Genomic DNA, 19,584 nt, shown 5'->3' with positions numbered 1-19,584 from the left:
TTCAGTGTTTTAATGATTGCCTAGCATATTGGAAAAGTATTTCATATTACTTTTTTATCATATTGCTGCTGAAGAGGCATATTCTTCTAATCTTGGAAAGATATAACAGGTAAAAGTCAGCTAAATGTTTCTTGTCACCACTCATTCATTTTTTTATTGTATAACTGGTTCATGCAAAATCCTGATTTCCTAAAAGATATCACCCCTCTCAGTGTTATCAAGAAAACATTCCACTCAAAATCCTTAAGTTTGGACATCAGCCATTCAGTAACAAAATGAAATTATACACTACTGTAAAATTTAAATTTTTTACAATTATCATTGTACACAGTGAAAAATGTGTTAAAGTAATAATAACATATTACAATTACTTTATAAAGACACATGTTTTCTAACTAATTCTACATGTTTTATCTGGTTTTGACTAATTTGTTTTTAACATATGTCCATGTCAACTTCTGAACATAATGAAACTTTCTGAGTGAGCATAAATTTTGTGCCTGAAAACATATGAAAACTGGTCTAACCCAGACTACTATAAAAGCTCATAAGAAAGTACACTGAATGTTTTTTTGTGTATTGTGAGACAAAAGTGGGGACAATTAGCATCACTGAAGTAGGTTTCCATCTTAGTGTATGAGCAGTTCCTTTTATTGTTTAATGTTGTTTAACGCCACACTCAGCAATGTTCCAGCTACAAAGTGGCGGTCTGTAAATAAGCGAGTCTGGACCTGACAATCGAGTGATCAACAGCAAGAGCACTGATCTATGCAATTGGGATACGATGACATGTGTCAACAAAGTCAGCGAGTGTGACCACCTGATCCTGCTAGTCACCTCTTACTACAAGCATGGGTTACAGAAAACCACTTCTAACACAGATCTTCACTGGCCAAACTGTAAACTGACCCTATAACAAGTTTTACTTTGAATACTAATGCTACACATTTTGTGTCACAAATCTGATTCTGCTAACATCCCTTCCAATAAAAAACAGGGTGGTGGGGTAGCCTAGCGGTTAAAGCATCCACTCGTCATGCCCAAGACCTGGGTTCGATTCCCAACATGGGTACTGTGTGAAGCCTATTTCTGGTGTCCCCCATAGGGATATTGCTGGAATATTGCTAAAAGGGCATAAAAGTAAATTCACTCACTCTGATGAAAAACACATCAGGCTAAAATTAACAAGTGGCTACTAGTACAAAACCATGTTCCCTTGTCTTATACACAGAGAATGCGGAAGTTGAACAATGAGGAGAGTTTATGGATATACAACTTCTTTAATATAATATGAGCAATGTTTCGGTGTAGCTACTAACACCGCTATCAAGCAAGTGAGTTAGTAGCTACACACAAACGGTGCTCATATTATATTAAAGAAGTTGTATATCCATAAACTCTCCTCGTTCATCACAATAATTTCTAAGTGTCACTCAAACATGCAGAAGTTCCCATTCAAGTTTACATTGCATGAGGCAGAGGGTTTCGAGGCCTACATGGATCACTCTCTATGGTGAGACACAGGAGTACAAGATGAAAACAGGTGTGCTCCACACACAGGTGAGGGAAGTGGCATAAAAGCTCTGCTGCCCTCACACACTGCTTTGTCTACTGACATGACCTTTCAACACTTACCAGCAGCTTATACAACTTACTGACCTGGTTCTCAAATGAAATATGGACTGATGATATTTGTCTACCACTCATGCTTGTCTGTCTTCATTCACATCACTTGAAGGAACCATGTTAAAAATGTTATTCCCGTTGGTAATTTTAAGGTAGTTGAGATCATGGAAATTAACCAGTAGAGGGAGTTAGTGAGTATTGTTTTATGCTGTTTTTAGCAATATTCCAGCAATATCTCAGCTCCAACACCATGTAGGGAATTAAACCTGGGTCTGCAGTGTGTGAGCGAACTCTTTAACCACTAGGTCATCCCACTGCACCACTATTAGGCAGAGTGAGTGAGTGTGTTTTTATGCTGCTTTTAGCAATATTCCAGCAATATCATGATGGGGAACACCAGAAATGGGCTTCACACATTGTACCCATGTGGGGATTCCAACCCGGGCCTTTGGCATGATGAGCGAACACTTTAACCACTAGGCTACCCCACTGTCCTGTCCTCACACTATATAGTTAAATCACTGGGTTTCTTGTGCATACATTTGTGCACATGATATTGCTGGAATATTGCTACAAGCGGCGTAAAACCAAACTCACTCACTAGTGTGAGGACATTTCCCCTGATTTTATCATTCATAATTTACAGAAGTCTTCTGTATCAATACCATATTTGAACAAGAGCTATGAGAAGATGACAAATCCCCCTGCCCCTACCAATTCGATTGAGACAACAAGTCCTACAAGAGCGATCTGTCCAAGTTGATGAGAGTATTACTATCTAATTTGTCTGTAAGTATACAAAAGTGGTTATCAAGCTATCAAAACAACACCGTGTTATTGGGATTCTAAAATGTGTATGTCAGATAGATTCTGACAAAGACATGAAATCATGGATGTCACACCATTATTAAAATTCTGCAAGATTTGAAAGCACCGGTTTACCATTTGGTCATTGTGTGTGCATGCTGAAGAAAACCATGCAGTTTTGGACATATGCTCCAGAAAAACATGTTCCAGTGAACCAAGTCAGATCACTCTCGGTGCCATAAAAAATATCTTTGTACAAAGTTGTTTTACAAACAATTGTCTGTCTGCTTAAAAAAGCCCTATATAGCAAAAGGCCCCAGCCAACAACCTGAGTGAGTGAGTGAGTCTAGTTTTACGCCACTTGTAGCAATATTCCAGCGATATCATGACAGGGGACACTAGAAATGGGCTTTACACATTGTACCCATGTGGGGAATAGAACCCGAGCTTTTGGCATGACAAGCGAATGCTTTAACCACCAGGCTACCACAACGCCCTGAACCAATCTGAAACCCTGCTAACCCCATTAGCCTGACAAGGAGACATGTTCTTGGACATCATACCAGTATGTCAATATATTGCATCACCACAAGTTATCGATAGTGGATACACACAGAAATGTTAAGTCCAGTTGTCCTGGTCAAGGAGCAATATAATGCTACCTCCACTTCTAGAAGGGATATCATATGTTATATGTTATAAGTGTGTGCTACTTAACATTTCTACCATAGTAATCAATCCACATGGAGTGGCTACCTCTGGAAGTCAAAGTCTCTATTATGATGCAAATGAAATTCTATGCAAGAAATTCTTTCCACTTGAAGGCAGCATTAGTAGCCTAAGTGGTGATTATTTGCCCCACTCTTTGCACTGTACTAGAAGCAGTGAATTTGCACTGAAAACCAATGATATTGATAGGATCAGGTAGAACTTGGCAGCCCTAGCTAATTTTATTACCAATCAAGAGTTGTCCCTTACAAGTTGTATCTATTCAAAATTCCTGTTAAAATAAAATTATAGGTATCATTACCACCAGCAGGGTGGATGGTGTGAGAGGAGTGCACATGTGATAAGGCTGCTGATGTGAGAGTCTGTACACTGATAAGAGTGAGATATGAGAGCTTTCAGGACACATGGCCTTGACCTCAATCATAGGGTTAGCCATGTCAATCAGTTCTCCCCTTTACAGAACCTTTCCTGTCAACCCATCCTACTCTTCATAGAATCCTCCTGTCAACCCATCTTCTGCTACCAAGAATCCTTCCTGTCAACTGATTGTCTTCTCGGCAGAATCCTCCTTGTCAAACCATCCTTCCTTACCCAGAATCCTCCTGCACAGATTTGCCGAGTTTCCCCATCCCAGCCTTCATAGAATCTTCTCTGTTGACCCATCCTCTACTTCAATGAACCCTCACTGTCACCCCATTATCTACTTCCCAGATTCCTCTGTTAACCCATTGTCATCTCAACGGAATCCTCCCTACCAAACCATCCTTCCTTACCCAGAGTCCTCCTGCACAGATTTGCTGGTTCCCCATCCCATCCTTCATAGAATCTTCTCTGTCAGCCCATCCTCTCCTTACCAGAACCCTCCCTGTCAACCCAGAACCCTGTCTCTGTAGACATTGTGAAGAAAGTAATGCACTCCCCCATTTTTGACATTTGCAACATAAAATATTCAAACAAACAATTACTTTTAGTTGCTTGCCTGAATGCAAATAGAACTTTGTATTGCCTCTCTAAGAACATGCTTCATTTTTACACTGAATGCATTTCAAAACATGAGTGCAGTTGATATAAAAGCAATAAAAACAGTAACTCTGCCATGTCTTATCAAAAGACAAACAGCAAACCTGCTTTATAAAGTTTACATGAATGTAATATTTGTATCAGATAATAAATCTACTTCACAGTCTTTTCCACCAAAGATAAGACTCCTCACGGACCACACCAGGGGTGAAATTTGCACCAAAACAATCTAATGTCATATACTTAGCAACAGAAAAAGTAAAATATACTTTTATGGAAACCATAATGACTAATCTGACTTAAATGACATTTAAACATCTTCTTTACCACATTCCTCCATTAACGCCAATCATTGTTGACCTTGTGAAGCTGGACAATAAATATTTTTTATCTAACCCTACTTTTATCACAAAGAAAATCTATAAATGCCCAGAATCTGAGATGTCCTCATGAATATTTAGAACCTGAAACATCCACTACTTTAAATCCAATTAAGCAAATGAGAAAATCAGCTCACCTCGGCTGCATCTCTGAGCCCACCAAGCTCTCTATCCACATTCTCCTCTGCCAGATCCCTAGACCTCTCCTGGATACCTTTCCGTTTTTCCAGGGTCAACTTGTCGGTCTTGAAGGCCAGTGCCAAGCTGCAGAACTTCCTCTACGAACAACATGTACACATTTAGATTTGGGGACTGATTATCACACTTCATACTTCTGGTGTTATTTGAGAATATTGTTCAGGATCTAGGACAAAATCAGCCATACATGGTTCAACCTTGATGATAGATCAAATGTAAATCTGAAAGGTTGCATGAACAACACTTATATAACATTTGAAAATACAGTTGCAATTCTCAAGAATGAGAGTTCAATATTTCATCTGAGGATATAGAACAATAACGCAAACATATCTTACATAGTACAGAAGTGTGACTGAACAAATACAATGAAAGCACCTGCCAGGTATTAGACCATATTTATATTGCCTGTCACAACAGACTCAGTGGTACATATTGTTTGGGGTGTTAACATAGTACATATTTAGCATTTCTAGAGGGTATTGCAGACTTAATCTGTTTATCCATGACTTAGTTAAGGCCAATCCTTTGTCATACAGTAGATCTAAGGATTAAATACCACCAAGCCTGCTATCACAGATGTCATGTTTCTCATAGCACTAAACACAAGTCATGCCAACACCTTATTCAGTTCATACAAGCCTATGTATTGATTCACTTTGAAAACATATATATAAATTTTTGGAATATTTGGCTAAATGACTATGAAAATATAATTAATCTGTTCAGGTCATTTAGGCATGAGATAATGAAATACAACGATGTTGTTGCACAGATTTTAATCTTTTTTTAAATGTTTCGAGACATAGTGCCAAAATTTTATTTTATTTAAGTTTTAGTTTAAGTAGATTTTTTTTAGTCCAGTATATTTGATCAAATAGGAATGCCTCCTTATACAAAAATAATAGTTATAGAATAGAAAATGACAAGGCAATAAAATATACATATTCCTGAATATTGACAAACAAATTACAGAAAAATGTACAGATTCCAGTCATATTTTGTGATACTCTTATTTTGAAGATCTAACTAGTTTTAATTAGATTATCAAAATATGTTCCTTGTGAAATAATATACAACCGATTAAGAAAATAATTCATACTTACTTCAATCTCATTTTCAGGAAGTTCATCAACACTGAAATCAAAAGGAAGCAAATTAATCCACAGATCGAACAATTCACATCAGACATGACACTCACGATGCCAGATAGAATCGGATTAAACAAAACAGTAAATGAACATACAGTTCCAAGTGGGAAAAAAAAGATGCTTTGAACAGTGTGTGTCCTACCCTTTGGCCACCTTCAGCGCCTGCTTGACTAGTTTGTGAAATGCTGCCATATTTCACAAGTGGTTAACATGCCAAAGACAGAGTCAGTCACACTTCCCTAGCGTGGAACTACATTGATCACACTGGCGGCCTCCCTGCCTGCCTGCTCAGTCCAATGTAATGTTAGCCCGACTCCAATCTTTGTAATAAGAAAGCTTACTCTGCATGTGATTAAACTGATAAGCAAGACACAAGTTTCTCAGTTCCTATGACCACTGAGACTCTGTCCGATCAGGAATTTCATGCATGTCAATGAGATTCTCAGACCTCCACCGTGATGGTTCTCCAGCAACTGCCCAGCATCTGAAATCTCACTCTGACACCTTTTATAAATTGCCACAACAAATGTTCAGAGTATTTGAAAGCAACAGGCATGTCCAAAAAGTGATGTTCTGGTGGTGGTCATTATTGTCGAGGTTCCCAAATGATGAATGGAACAAGCTTGTGGGGTCTATACAACTCTGCAGGGATCGGTCATTTGTCTCACTTGACTGCAGGCAGACAGTAACTCACATAGTCTCCCCAACTAGTCCGGTAATCCTCAGGTCATTACACTGCTGGGTTATACTCTCATTATTGTCCAGCTATTGTTTTCCCTGCTTCACTCTCTATGGCATATCACTAGGTCCTGTATAAAGGCATATGTCAGCACAATGGGGATTACATGGTAAACTGTTGGTGTGACACAGATTGGATAAAAGATGTGCATCTCCCAATTGTACTTCTTTAGATTTACTGTGACAGATTAAGGTTGGTAATGGGGCTGTGACTAGGATTTGATGATGTGACACTTATCAGTGAGAGTTTTCATTGTTGACCTTGAACTGTTAGCAGTGTTACAGTAATTGTTATTATAGTCAGTGACTGTAACTATCTGGTACAATTCTATACACCAATCGAAGCCTTTTGAATAAATCAATCTTACCCAACTATCCATCACATTAGTGGCAAGTGGTTTCCCAATTCAGAAGTTTTCATGACTTACACGGATCCAAAAATCAATCTATCTTTATTGAGATGCATGCTAAAATGAAGACACTGTTACCATAAAAAGTTATAAGTCTTCATGCAACAGTCAACTCCCTTAATTCCTCAGTCTCAAATTTCCGAATCTTATATATCATGCTGATATCAAACGAAGGCTTCGTTCTCTAAATCACCCTACTTAGGTATCATCATACCTGTATTTATATCTCAAACTTTGATAATCACATTTACACAATATCTCAAACATAGATTTAGGTCCCCAGACATATACATACTACATATCTGATCAGCATTCTAGAAGTTTGTGGGTCGATAATGAAGCATGACTTTATGGATACCACTTTCATGTTTATTGCATAGAGCGACACCTCAATGTAGATTCTTAAACTGTTAATAAGATAAACAAAAAGTTATCAAACTAAGTTAAAGATAATGAAACAGACTTCTTTTGAGCAGTTAGATGGTAATACAGTTAATCGAAAACTGATGTCTGTTAAGAGGGGAGCCAAGTGTTATTACTATGTTTTGATTGCATCTGATGTAAACTTAAAATTCATGAATGAGTGGGAGGATTGTATGCTTGCTGAACTTGAATGGGAAAAAATATGTTTAAAACCTTTAAAGACTACAAGGGATAATAAACTTCAATGGTTTCAGTTCAGGATTATACATGGTATTCTATCAACTAATTCATTTTTATTTAAGATCAAATTAGCTGAAAGCAACTGATGTACCTTTTGTCAATGTCAGGTTGAAACAATCCTCCACTTGTTGTATTGTGAACATGTGCAAGCTTTTTGGAAATGTTTTCTAGAATTATTGAATGATAAATGTCAACATGTTCACAACATGAAATTGGACCTGCAACTTACTGTGTTTGGAATGAGAACAAATGTATATACTGATGATGTGTTTGATTTAATATGTGTTAGCTAAATTCTATATAAATGTTAGGTTTTAAAAACTACTCTTAGTTTTAAACATTTTAGACATTATTTACAAGATAGGTATTTTATTGAAAAGAATATATCCTTCAGTAAAAGTGAACAAGATAAGTTTTATAAAAAGTGGATGTTATATCATGATTTTGCAAATTTTAAATGACTTTCTGAATCCTTTCTTCTTGTTCCCTAATGAAAAAAATATATAGGCTGAATGAACTTGAACTTAAACTTACTGTAAATATTTGAAGCTTGTAAGTGTGATTGGTGAGTGAATGTGTTGTGGTGTCTGGTGTTGTTGTTTTGTGCTTTGTTAGAAAAAATCCTGTTTTTCCTGTTATCAATGAAGTTTCCTTGCAAAGGACCTTAGAGTCTCCTGGCTGTATTGCCTTTTCTGTAACAGGGGAAGCAGGAAATAAAAATTATCAATTATAAAAAAAGAAAAATTGAATACAGTGAGTGAGTGAGTGAGTTTAGTTTCACACCACGTTTAGCAATATTTCAGCAATATCATGGCGGGGGACACCAGAATGGGCTCACACACTGTACCCATGTGGGGAATCGAACCCGGGTCTTCAGTGTAATGAGTGAATACATTAACCACCATCGCCCCAAAATTGAATACTATTTTATTTGTTGTTCATCAAATATAAAATGGTGGCCAGTTATTATGCACTTTGGGTGAAAACAGATAACTGAAATATATTGGTTACATGTTTGTATCAGTATCTGGAGTCTTACGATATCTCGAACCTGAAGATTTGGACCTAACTGTGCTTACAGTTCTAACTGTAACCATCATATCAAGGGAATATTCTGGCGGCATCATCTTCACCCTCTAAAATGTCATATCAACCAAAACACATATCTGAATATATTTCTCCTAACATTTCAGTATTGGCAATATGCTGTTGGCTGTTATCAAGTAATCTCTCCCCTGGTACTGTATAATATTGCTTGTCAGCTGACAAAGATAGTGGTTTATTCTAATAGTTCCTCATATGGCTTGGAGCTAAGCCCAAATTGTTGACCAGTATTTGCAGACTCAGAATAATTCCATTTCAGGGGATTCCAGTAATATTGTTTGATAAATGACATCCCTGAGCATTGCGTTATTTACTTTCCTCTTTTTTCAAAACTGATATCTGTTCAACCAGGTTTTCATGTTTGTCCAAATTGCTTCTAATTAGGGCTGGTTATTTGCTGGGTCTTATTTCAGTTCTGCCGTAGAGATTACCGTTTTTATTAGTTTAGACATGCAACATATCACAAAAATCTTTTTCCAAAACACACACAAACAGGATATTAAATGGATTAAAATATTACCGAAAATAGTCACAGATATTTCCAATACTAAAAACAAATTTTTATACACAAGTAAAGAATGTTTAATAGAATCACAATTCAGGGAAAATAAATAGAATATTGTATCAAACATGCTGTTCTAAGAGTGTTTATACCAATAACCTGTAACACCCTTAACACTAATTGCCCTCTGTTCAGTAATACATAAACAGTGATGCTAGCTTCTATAACACTGACAGTAGGGTGGGTGGTATGCCCCGGGGAGAGATGGGACAAGATAAGTCAGTAGGAAAACACTGTGATGTCACTACCACAGGGGTGGTACAACTCCAATCAGTCCTTCACTTGAACCTTGCAGTCACCTCCATTTCTTCCCAGAACACTGTAAGTGGTTATATGTGAGGCTGTTATTCAACTTCTTTATGTTCATCAAGCTGTTTCATACAGTACACTCTTGGTGATGATTTAGATAAACATTGTAAGTATAAAACATAAGTTCAAAGTGTAAAAACTGTTTCAAAAACCCAGTTGGAATAATGCCAGCATTATGTTTTTCAATCACTAATAGAAGGTAGTTAGTAAAAAATACAGTTTGAGAGTGGTCTTATATTGCTTCCAGCCAATCAGTTAATTAATTTCAGCAATGAAAAGAATTCAATGCAATTCAGTGAGATTAACAAAAAATGTCTTCAGTTTAGGGCTTATTTACTTGTAGAAATAACCCAGCAATGTTGAATTTGGAACCATGCTTTAATTAGAGCTGAATATTTGAAGATAAGTAACCATTTGACTATTCATCATAACAAAACCCAGTTTATATTTCATAAATAATGATAATTGTTTATAGAGATTAATTAAATTTCCAACATTTTACAAAATATATATTTATATTGACCATCTTGCACTATTTTCATTTCCTTTTCGCAAACAAGTAACCATTTAAGGTACAGAACAGTGCAGGTAGGTGGTAAACATGGCTTGGTGCTTGGGAGAAAACTTTACTTGACAGGTAATCAATACTTTACAGCTGTTGATAAATTTCACAGATAATAAAACTGTTTTGTTTGCATTAAAAAGGTGTTAAATCTATTTTGAAAAGAACAAACAGACATGCATGTCAAAACAGATTATCAGAGAAACCATTGGGAGAGTTCATATGAGTAGGCTGTGACACAAATAATAAGTGTCTAGTTGTCATGGTGTGTAAAGATACATACAGTGTATTCAGTTATACATGATAGACATTTGGTTGAACAAAAATATTGGGTAATTTGCAGAACATTGGAATTTATTTTCAGACTTAAGATAATTTTGGATATATCTTATTTATTTTTTTCTTCTTTTGTTTGACTTTTTCTGTTTTGACAGTCAGTCAGTCTTTTGTTTGACACTGAGTGACAATCCAGCAGTGTCCAGCTTTATGATGTCTGTAAATGATCAAATCTGGTCCAAATAATCCAGTGATTGTTGACATCAGGAGCGTTGATCTACACATTGGGACATAATGACAAGCATCAACCAAGTTGGCGAGCCTGAACACCCGATGATGTTTGTGCCTCTTATAATAAGGGGTCGGTGGGGTAGCCTAGTGGTTAAAGCGTTGTCTCGTCATGCCGAAGACCCAGGTTCGAATCCCCACATGGGCACAATGTGTGAAGCCCATTTCTGGTGTCCCCTGCCGTGATGTTGTTGGAATATTGTTAAAAGCTGCGTAAAACCAAACTCAGTCAGTTCAGTCTTATGATAAGCATAGGTTGCTGAAGATCAGTTTGTATCTGGATCTTCACAGGATGGGAGGGGTGATCTCCTTTCTTTGACATCTCATGATAATACAAACAATAAACACTAGACAGAACAAGGTATGGAACAGTTTGTACTTAATTTCAATGTCATTTAAAGTAGGTGTCATATTTTGAGGAAACACACTATGAAGAAATCAAGGTGTATTATGTGAAAATGAGCATAAATCTTGCTCATGGCAGGATGTGCACAAGATGTAGGCTCTATTATTAAGTTATATAAAATCCAATTATATGCAATTACTTGTACTCCTATTTGAGTAAGAAAACATAAAACTGACTGGTGTATTTTAAAAAATCAGCCACTATAACACAGTAGCAGTAAACACACAAACATTTTACTACATAACACGAAATGAAATTGTGGACTCAACAAACCATTTTTCTTTAATTCCAAATTCTATATCAGCCTTGACATACCACCTTAACAGTACTAAAATAATTATTATCACATCTTACACCCTCTCTGCTGGATCTGACCACCCACATGCAAAGAGCCCTCCAATTGCTATTCCAAGGCTACAGTAAATGAATCGGTTCTATATGGCTTTGCTACACAGACCTGTACAATGAGACAAGCCTTATAGTCAGAGAGTCTATCACCTACCCTCCAATTACACATAATAACATTAAGAACCAACATCAAGTCAGGAATCACATAATCTTTGCTGAAGAACATTCCCTTCCCTGTATCCCTATTGACCAACATTGCAAAACCAAACTGCTAAGGTCAAGAGAAACTTGTTGATTAAATCAAGGAGATTGGGCTCATTACATGGGTGAAGGCATCAGAATAGACCTTAGACAGGGCATAGCCAGGAGGGTTGGGAGGTACTATTATGGGGGAAGTGGCAAAGGCAAAGGTTAGCTAAGATCAATGCTGTCAACTCTGATCAATATCTATACAGACCCTATCTCTTCCAATCAACACTGATGCATTGGAGACTTTTCTTGGGCCTAAATCTTGCTACCAAGATGTCACTTCTAAGGGGATTGTTTCAAATTTGAAAGAAAACAGTTTCTTTTCTTCGATTTTACTATCTCTAGAGTATAGTGTGTAAGTTGTAGGCACAGTAAGCAGAGACAACTATGACTTCAAATGATGTATCATGAAGAAGTGAACTGACACCATTGATATGGCTATGTTACTGAGTAGTGCATGCACCATATGTTTCATAAAGCATATGGTAACGTTCATCTACAAAGCAGATCAGGTCTGATCAACTCAACTAAATATCTCAGACCTTACAACTATAAATACAGGATTACCTTTTAATGTTATGTAAAAGTAATAAACTAGATAATTGCTATATCACTGAATTTCTGAAAGGTATATTCTTGAGGATTCTGGGCTCAAATCATCATGGCAACACCTTTTCCAACAAACTGTTCGTATATATTTGTTTTGTTGGTTTAATGCTGCTCTCAGCAATATTTCAGCAATATGACGTCAGTCTGTAACTAATCAAGTCTAGACCAAACAACCCAGTGATTGACATCATAAGCATTAATCTAAGAACTTGGGATACAATAACATGCATCAACTAAGTCAGCAAGTCTAAGTACTGAATCCTGTTTCTTATGACAGGCATGGGTTGCTGAAGACCAATTCTAATCTGAAAAATGTCAATAGAAGAAAAAGTAGTGAGTGAGTTTGGTTTTACGCCACTTTTAGCAATATTCCAGCAACATCACGGCGGGAGAAGAAAAAGGAAGTTCCATCATTGTCAAGTGGTGTTGACTAACAATTAAGTTAGCTAATGCCAATTAAAGACAAAGGAACCTGTAAGTCACATTTTCTTACTGAAAACATTTGACAAGAAATTCAACTTGACTTTCATGCAAGCACCAGTACTCTTATTGCTGAGTGGTAGGTATTTCAACAAGATATATAAGTCTCTTTTTATTGTCCTTGGCGTAAAGGAGGATGGGTATTAACATTTGAAGTCAATAAGCAGATGGAGTTGTGTGTCAGCCCCATCCCATCCCTATGGATTTACAGACTGCAGATGGGGAACATCGCTCAACTTGAAAAAAGCTTACAAAAATAAATTTGTATTTACAGACGCTTACTGGAATCTATAAAAAAGTACGCAAATTTGGTCGTAGTCTAGGTCATGTTGATCTGCTCTTTCATGGATGGGTACTGTAACTTGTGGAGTAATCAATAATACTACTTTTTGCATCGTATTGATTCTGGATATATAAGAATCGCCATAGAATTCCATGATGGGGTACAGCACAGAGCATCAAAGTGACCAAATCCTTCCTTATCCTTGCACAGTCACAGTCCATTAACCTGATGAACTGTAACTGTACTTGCACCTTAATTCATTGTTTCAGGAGGATGGTATAATTTTAAATTTATTGAAAATAATTTAATCAGATCAAACTGGATGATATGATACAAAAAATTAAATTAATAAGAATACATTATTTGCGGTGATTCAGGTATCATATTGGTAACTCTAGCCAATTAAGAAATAGTGACTATTTAAAACACAACATAAAATCTCAGCTGACTTGCCAAACTGACCTTAAACTGACTTAAACACTCCAAGGCATGCTTCATAAGAAATGAATGGAAACATCAATATTCCTCCTTGGTCTTGACATGCCCTGTGAAAATCACTCAGTCAACCAGCCACATAAACCACTATTTATCTGAAGGAATGCAAAAACAAAGCTGCAAATTTCTGTATTTCCAGAAAAGGCAGAATGCACCATCAAAAGAATTTATCATTATTACATGCGATGTATCTCAATTATTCTTTTTGCATCAATTGATTTTTCTTGGCTATTAATCTTATTCAAAGGATGATAATTAAGATACACAATGAAAGTGTGTCCCTTTGTTTGTGATGCTTCGGTGAAGGACCAGCATTACAGAAACCTGCTGAGATACCACTACAACCTGAAGGGAACAGCAATGATACAATGTAATCAATACTGGCGATACCATGAAGTACAGACTGTATTCATCTGTCTGAAGGGCGTAACAATCCCACACAAAACAAAAGGAGGTTTCATGGGCATCTAGAAGCCTGAAGACATGAACCTTCCAAGGGTAACTCCTATATTGTGGCAATGTTTTAAGGCTGATTCATGTTCATTCACCAGGTGAATTCTAAGCATTAAGCCACTAAAAACATATCAGTACTTCAGTACTTACTGGCTTCTAACTAACAAATTAGTGTTATTATCCATAAAAGTTGCATGTCTTCAAAAATACTCTGTAGGTTCCCTTTGTTAATTTAGTCCAGTCTAACATCATTGCTCCTTGAGAGGATTTTCTCAATCAAAATTCTAAGACAGAGAAGTAACTAGCTAAGAAAGATTTTAAATTACTTGAACTGATAAGTAATACATGAAATAGGATATTGTCAAACTATAATAAGTGATTCCTAAAAACGGTCATGAATGAAGTGAAAACAGTTCTTGTGTTAGTACAGACAAGGAGTGTATCTACATTTACATTCTGGGCCATTGTTTCTGAAAGTGTAGTTAACCAATAAGATGATTCAGTTTGTCCTCATGGTGAAACAATGACAATACAGTGTTTTGAAGTGAGGGGGTTCCTGGGATCTTTAAAACATTTTCCTATTCTATCTGAATCTTCCAAACCTCCAAATCTTCATGTTCGATTCACACCATAGAAATTTCATGTGAACAAAATTTAGCCAAAAATCAACATGAGATACATATCAAACGGCTGTTCATAGACTTCAACTTTAAAACCTTAGCCTTGCAATGTAAATGTAAACCATCTCAGCAGGTCTACCTTTAAAGTTGAACCTTTGACATACATAGCAAGATATCTACAATACAATATGCAACAGTGGCAGTAGAATTAAACATTCTTTCTACAGTCAACAGTTTCTCTGTTAATATCATACATTCCACAAGTACACACTCATCTTCATACAAGCTGTATATCAAACCATCTGAAGCACCCATATATAGTTCAATCGATTCACATCATGAGTGTTTTATTACTCACTGGGAGGCCTCAAAAGTCAGCTGTATAACTCTCCATGCATTCTTAATGTTGATGTATGTTACATTCACACAAAACAGCCCTGAAGTATACATACTTACATACATTCAAAACTCTATGCACATAATTAGTGAAAAGACTCAGAATAATATTACCTCCTCATTTTGATGAAATTGAATGTATGCATGTCTAGCCAAACAGTAATTTTCTCGCAAGATTTACTGCACTACCCTACTGGCTTGACATGGGGACTAAAAAATAGAATATATTATAGATTTTGTTGGAACTGTTTTACTTCCATCGCTCTGGTGGGATAGAAAAGATAAAACTACACATATCATATTAGAAAACCGGACTATCAGATAATCTTATTTATCGTTTTTCATTTTATATGTTTTAAAAATTCAGGACTGGGCACCCTGAATGTCACTCATGAATGTTCTGTTCATAATAGCAATGAACTACAGTTTTGGGGATGATGATCTAAAATATTTTTATTCAGAGCCAATGACATCAAACTAATCACTTTGTTATCCTTATGAGTCCGATATCTCACAAATATTTGATAACATAGCTGGTGTCACTGAGTGTTTCTGTGCTAGGTCAAGTATCATCATACAGCTAGTTATCTTTCACATGCATTGGGTTTTTTCAGTCAAGTTTTTCGCCATACAATCTTTGAAACTAATGACAGAAATATGTTTAGTTGAAGGCTTTGCAAACATAGTTTTAGTTGAAAATCTTGAAAATCTAAAAATGTAACATCAAGATTATGAAACTGGTCATGTGAGCTCAAGCAATAGAACATGTTATGTCATACATAACATGAATACAATATTGTTACAGAGAACCTCATCATTAGACCCTGGGATACCATACACATCTTTGGATTCATAAATACTGTTTGATGAACAAATATGTAACACATTATTTAAGATAATGAAGACAACAATTTTTTCTTTCTACTTTAAACTCAAACTAAATATGCTTATTCATGGTAGAGGAAACAAATTCTGATAAAATATCACTAATCAGAAAAAGATACTTACCATTCATCTTTATACTTCTGGCAAAGATTGCGCACAGATTCCATAGATGTGTCACGCATTACGTAGAACAATATAACAGTGCAGCAGTCATGATGTGTGGACTATGAACTAATCAGATAGTGTACCCGGTATGTTGTGTGTGTGTTGAAATGTACGTCTTATCAGGTAAACCAGGAAGTAATTGACAAGCGGTATCACAGTGAAACACAAGTAAAATATAGGACATGGGACCAGTCTCGTCAGCTTGGTAACAGGTGTGCACAGGTACTTCAATTCTTAGCTAAAATATGCCCCAAAAATATATAAAAGTGCCAATTTCAATAATGACAGAGCTAAATACAGACATTTTCAAAATCAAAGTATTTTAGAGTAATTCTTTTTATAAAATTGTTCATGAGCCACTCTGACTGACACCTGAAAGTTATATTTCTTGTTGAAAGAATGATTGTAAAGACACATTGTAAATCAATTCCTTGACTATTCTGTGACATTATACGTAAATCCCTTAAGTCTCAGGTTCTGATATCCTTTTTACTGGCATTGACAAATTAAGATTAATTCCTTTCTTCAATACTAAAGCCTAACTCAAGAAGTTAAGAAATTGAAACAAATTTGAATGATAAGTGTGTGCAAGGAAGTATCAGATATTTTACACTTATTTAATTTTTGTGTCTAACCTAAAGAAAAAACATCTTGCTAACATAATATGTTCAAAATCATTTCATTTTAAATAATCTGGATATTAGCCAAAATTAATGTAAATAATATTATAATATAATTATATATATATAAAATATCATAATAAATAATATGTTAATAAAATTAATCAAATAAATTGTCAAGTCCAGATATACAATGAACACTTCTTATTACCAGATTACTTAACAGGATTATCTTGCATAATTCAGTACAGTATGAGTGAGTATGGTTTTATGCTGTTTTAGCAATATTCCAGCAATATCATGGCAGGGGACACCAGAAATGGGCTTCACATATTGTACCCATGTGGGGAATTGAACCCAGGTCTTTGGCGTGATGAGCAAATGCTTCAACCACTAGCTATAGGCTACCCCACCACCCCCAACTCAAAACAGACTTGTTGATATGATATTCCTGGTGACAAGAAGATGAGAGTTTCTTGGGAAAATAACGAAATTTCTGGGAACCACCAATTACTCTGCAGTTGAAATGGAAAGCATGTCATTTTAATCAGCAAAAAGGATGACTGTATGGAGTAATTTGAAAATGGTTTGAAGAAGAAACGTCCATGTTTTCTTGTACTGAGAGAAAGGCAATATCCCTGATAAGTGACTCCCCAAAGCAGCAGTCTCAAAGTAAGAATTCTACCAGGAAAATGTCAGGTCAATTAAAACCAAAGAAGGATGTAATACATCTAACCAGAAAAAGAGGTAATATTTGAGCTGATACTCTTTTATCACAAGGACAGTTCTTTCAGTGAAGGTGAAGACAATTCAGACAACCATTTTGTGATCACTCATTAGATGCTAGGTTCATTTTAGAAATGGCATTCAAATTAGTGTCTGTTTCACGCAAATAATCAGCTTTACGTTTGGAGATTGCATTTATATTGCATGAAACTGTGTGGTTCGCCTGACATTTCAACAACACGGAGAATGCACAACTGATTTAACGTCGGATACATTTTTATTTACTGTAGTGAAACACATAACTATCGAGTCGATATCACATAGTACTATTCCCACCCGATTCAATGTTGGAATAAGTGTGAACCAACATACCTTCTTGATAATCAAGGAAAGGATAATAGCGAATGGTGTCCGCGTGCGATTAACAATGGCTGTGACCTTTTCATTAACTCAAGAGCAGATAATTTTACTTTATACGCAAGATGGGAGTGGTTTCCCTTGGCATATGCCGTTGCCATAAAAGTCTCTCATGCCCAATTGCAGAGCTCAACATACTGATATCTCTTTTCGGTCATGGAGTGATTTTGTTTTAGGTTATCATTAAAGTAATCTACAATTAGATACAAGTTAACGTGCAAAATCAAGTTTCTTTCTCATCCATAAATCTAAATTTGATTATGCAATTTAAATATATACAAGTAGTCATCAAATAGGGATATACACATGATGGGGTATTAAAATTTTCTGTTTCAAAAGAATTTCACTTTAAGAAAATATTAATCAACGCAATAGGGTTAAATATTTAATATACTGTGAATAATGTATTTAATAACTACTCTCTTGAAATATTATTTAATGCACGTGATTTCCCTGCCAAGCATTCTTTACAACACTTCTGTAGCCATTGTTTTATTGTATTTTATTCTAGGTTATATTTAGGATTTTACCCTCCCCTCCCCAACAGCTGCGTATTAAACAACGTCTCATTGACAACCATTGGCAAATCATACATTTAGGTGTTATATCATAAGGAAATACTGTTTATATTTGTTATTTTAAGTTCCATAATTAAGTCACTAAATCTAGATCCAAATTTATTCATGTATTTTTCAGTATTTCAGTATTTTCATAAAACATGGGTAGTTATTTCTGTGGTTGCAATATCACATTCTCAGTTCATAAATCAAGACAGTTAGAATGTAGAAAAATATATGCTATCGTCCACGTGAATCGGTTCCTTCTAAGATTTCTCGGACTTTTCTTGAAAATTATGCAAGGTGCGATTGAGGGAGGTATGTATTGTGTGCTGGGACCAGTATCACTTTTTATTTGCGCAGCATGTTATGCGCACTTTGAGACAACTGTAGACGGGAGTCGAGTTTAAGAAATTCGTACCACCACTGTTGAAGAGTTCGATCTTAACTAAGATCGCGATCTTAAATACAAGCCGTCTTACAATCGCTCTAAGATCGGCTTTGTGCAAGTGGATTAGGGCAATTGTATGGTGATTGTAAAGTTGATTGTAAGGCCCTAAGATTGATTGTAACTAAGATTGCTCTGTGCAAGTGGGCCCTGGTCTTTATCCAAATATAAAATCATTGACGTGACAGCCCCAGCACTGATGTACTTCCTTGTGTGACCTCAGAGACACTGTTAGACAAGTTGTGTTGGGCACTGTGCAAAGCTGCAGTCCTTCGCCCTGACAGATATCTGTACTGGTCAGCTCAAATCCCAGTTTGTCTTATGTGTCTATGTTTGCCTGCACTATACATCTCATGAGAGTCACCGAAGAGGTAAAGAGGATTTTAATCAAATCTTGCTAACATGCTGTGATAATAATACTGCCCATGGTGGTCTTAAACTACATTCATTGACTCTTTACTGATGACTTGTGTATTGATTACAATCTACTGATACAGTCTGTGTCAAAAACTAGTTGTCTAGCCAGAACCTGTCACTTGACAATATTTTCAATTCAAAAGGTGTCATCTAGCAGAAAGAAATGTTACAAGACATGGGCTTTGTA

At 36.0% G+C, this 19,584-nt stretch overlaps 1 protein-coding gene across 6 annotated transcripts in view; it reads right to left on the bottom strand.

The window, feature by feature from the left end:
- LOC124263361 (inositol 1,4,5-triphosphate receptor associated 1-like) overlaps positions 1–19,584 on the bottom strand; it is a 105,854-nt gene that overhangs the window by 30,143 nt on the left and 56,127 nt on the right. For all 6 annotated transcript variants that reach the window (XM_046697959.1, XM_046697960.1, XM_046697961.1 and 3 more), the window contains exons 8-9: positions 5,867–5,897; positions 4,700–4,840 (exon numbers count right to left, since the gene is read on the bottom strand). In XM_046697959.1, the coding sequence (XP_046553915.1) occupies positions 4,700–4,840; positions 5,867–5,897 (172 nt within the window). The remainder of the gene's footprint in view (positions 1–4,699; positions 4,841–5,866; positions 5,898–19,584) is intronic.

The sequence above is a fragment of the Haliotis rubra genome, unplaced genomic scaffold (genome assembly GCF_003918875.1).
Source record: "Haliotis rubra isolate DU_JTF1 unplaced genomic scaffold, ASM391887v1 Scf88, whole genome shotgun sequence".
NCBI classification, from domain to species: domain Eukaryota; kingdom Metazoa; phylum Mollusca; class Gastropoda; order Lepetellida; family Haliotidae; genus Haliotis; species Haliotis rubra.
This window is presented reverse-complemented; position numbering and strand designations above follow the sequence as displayed.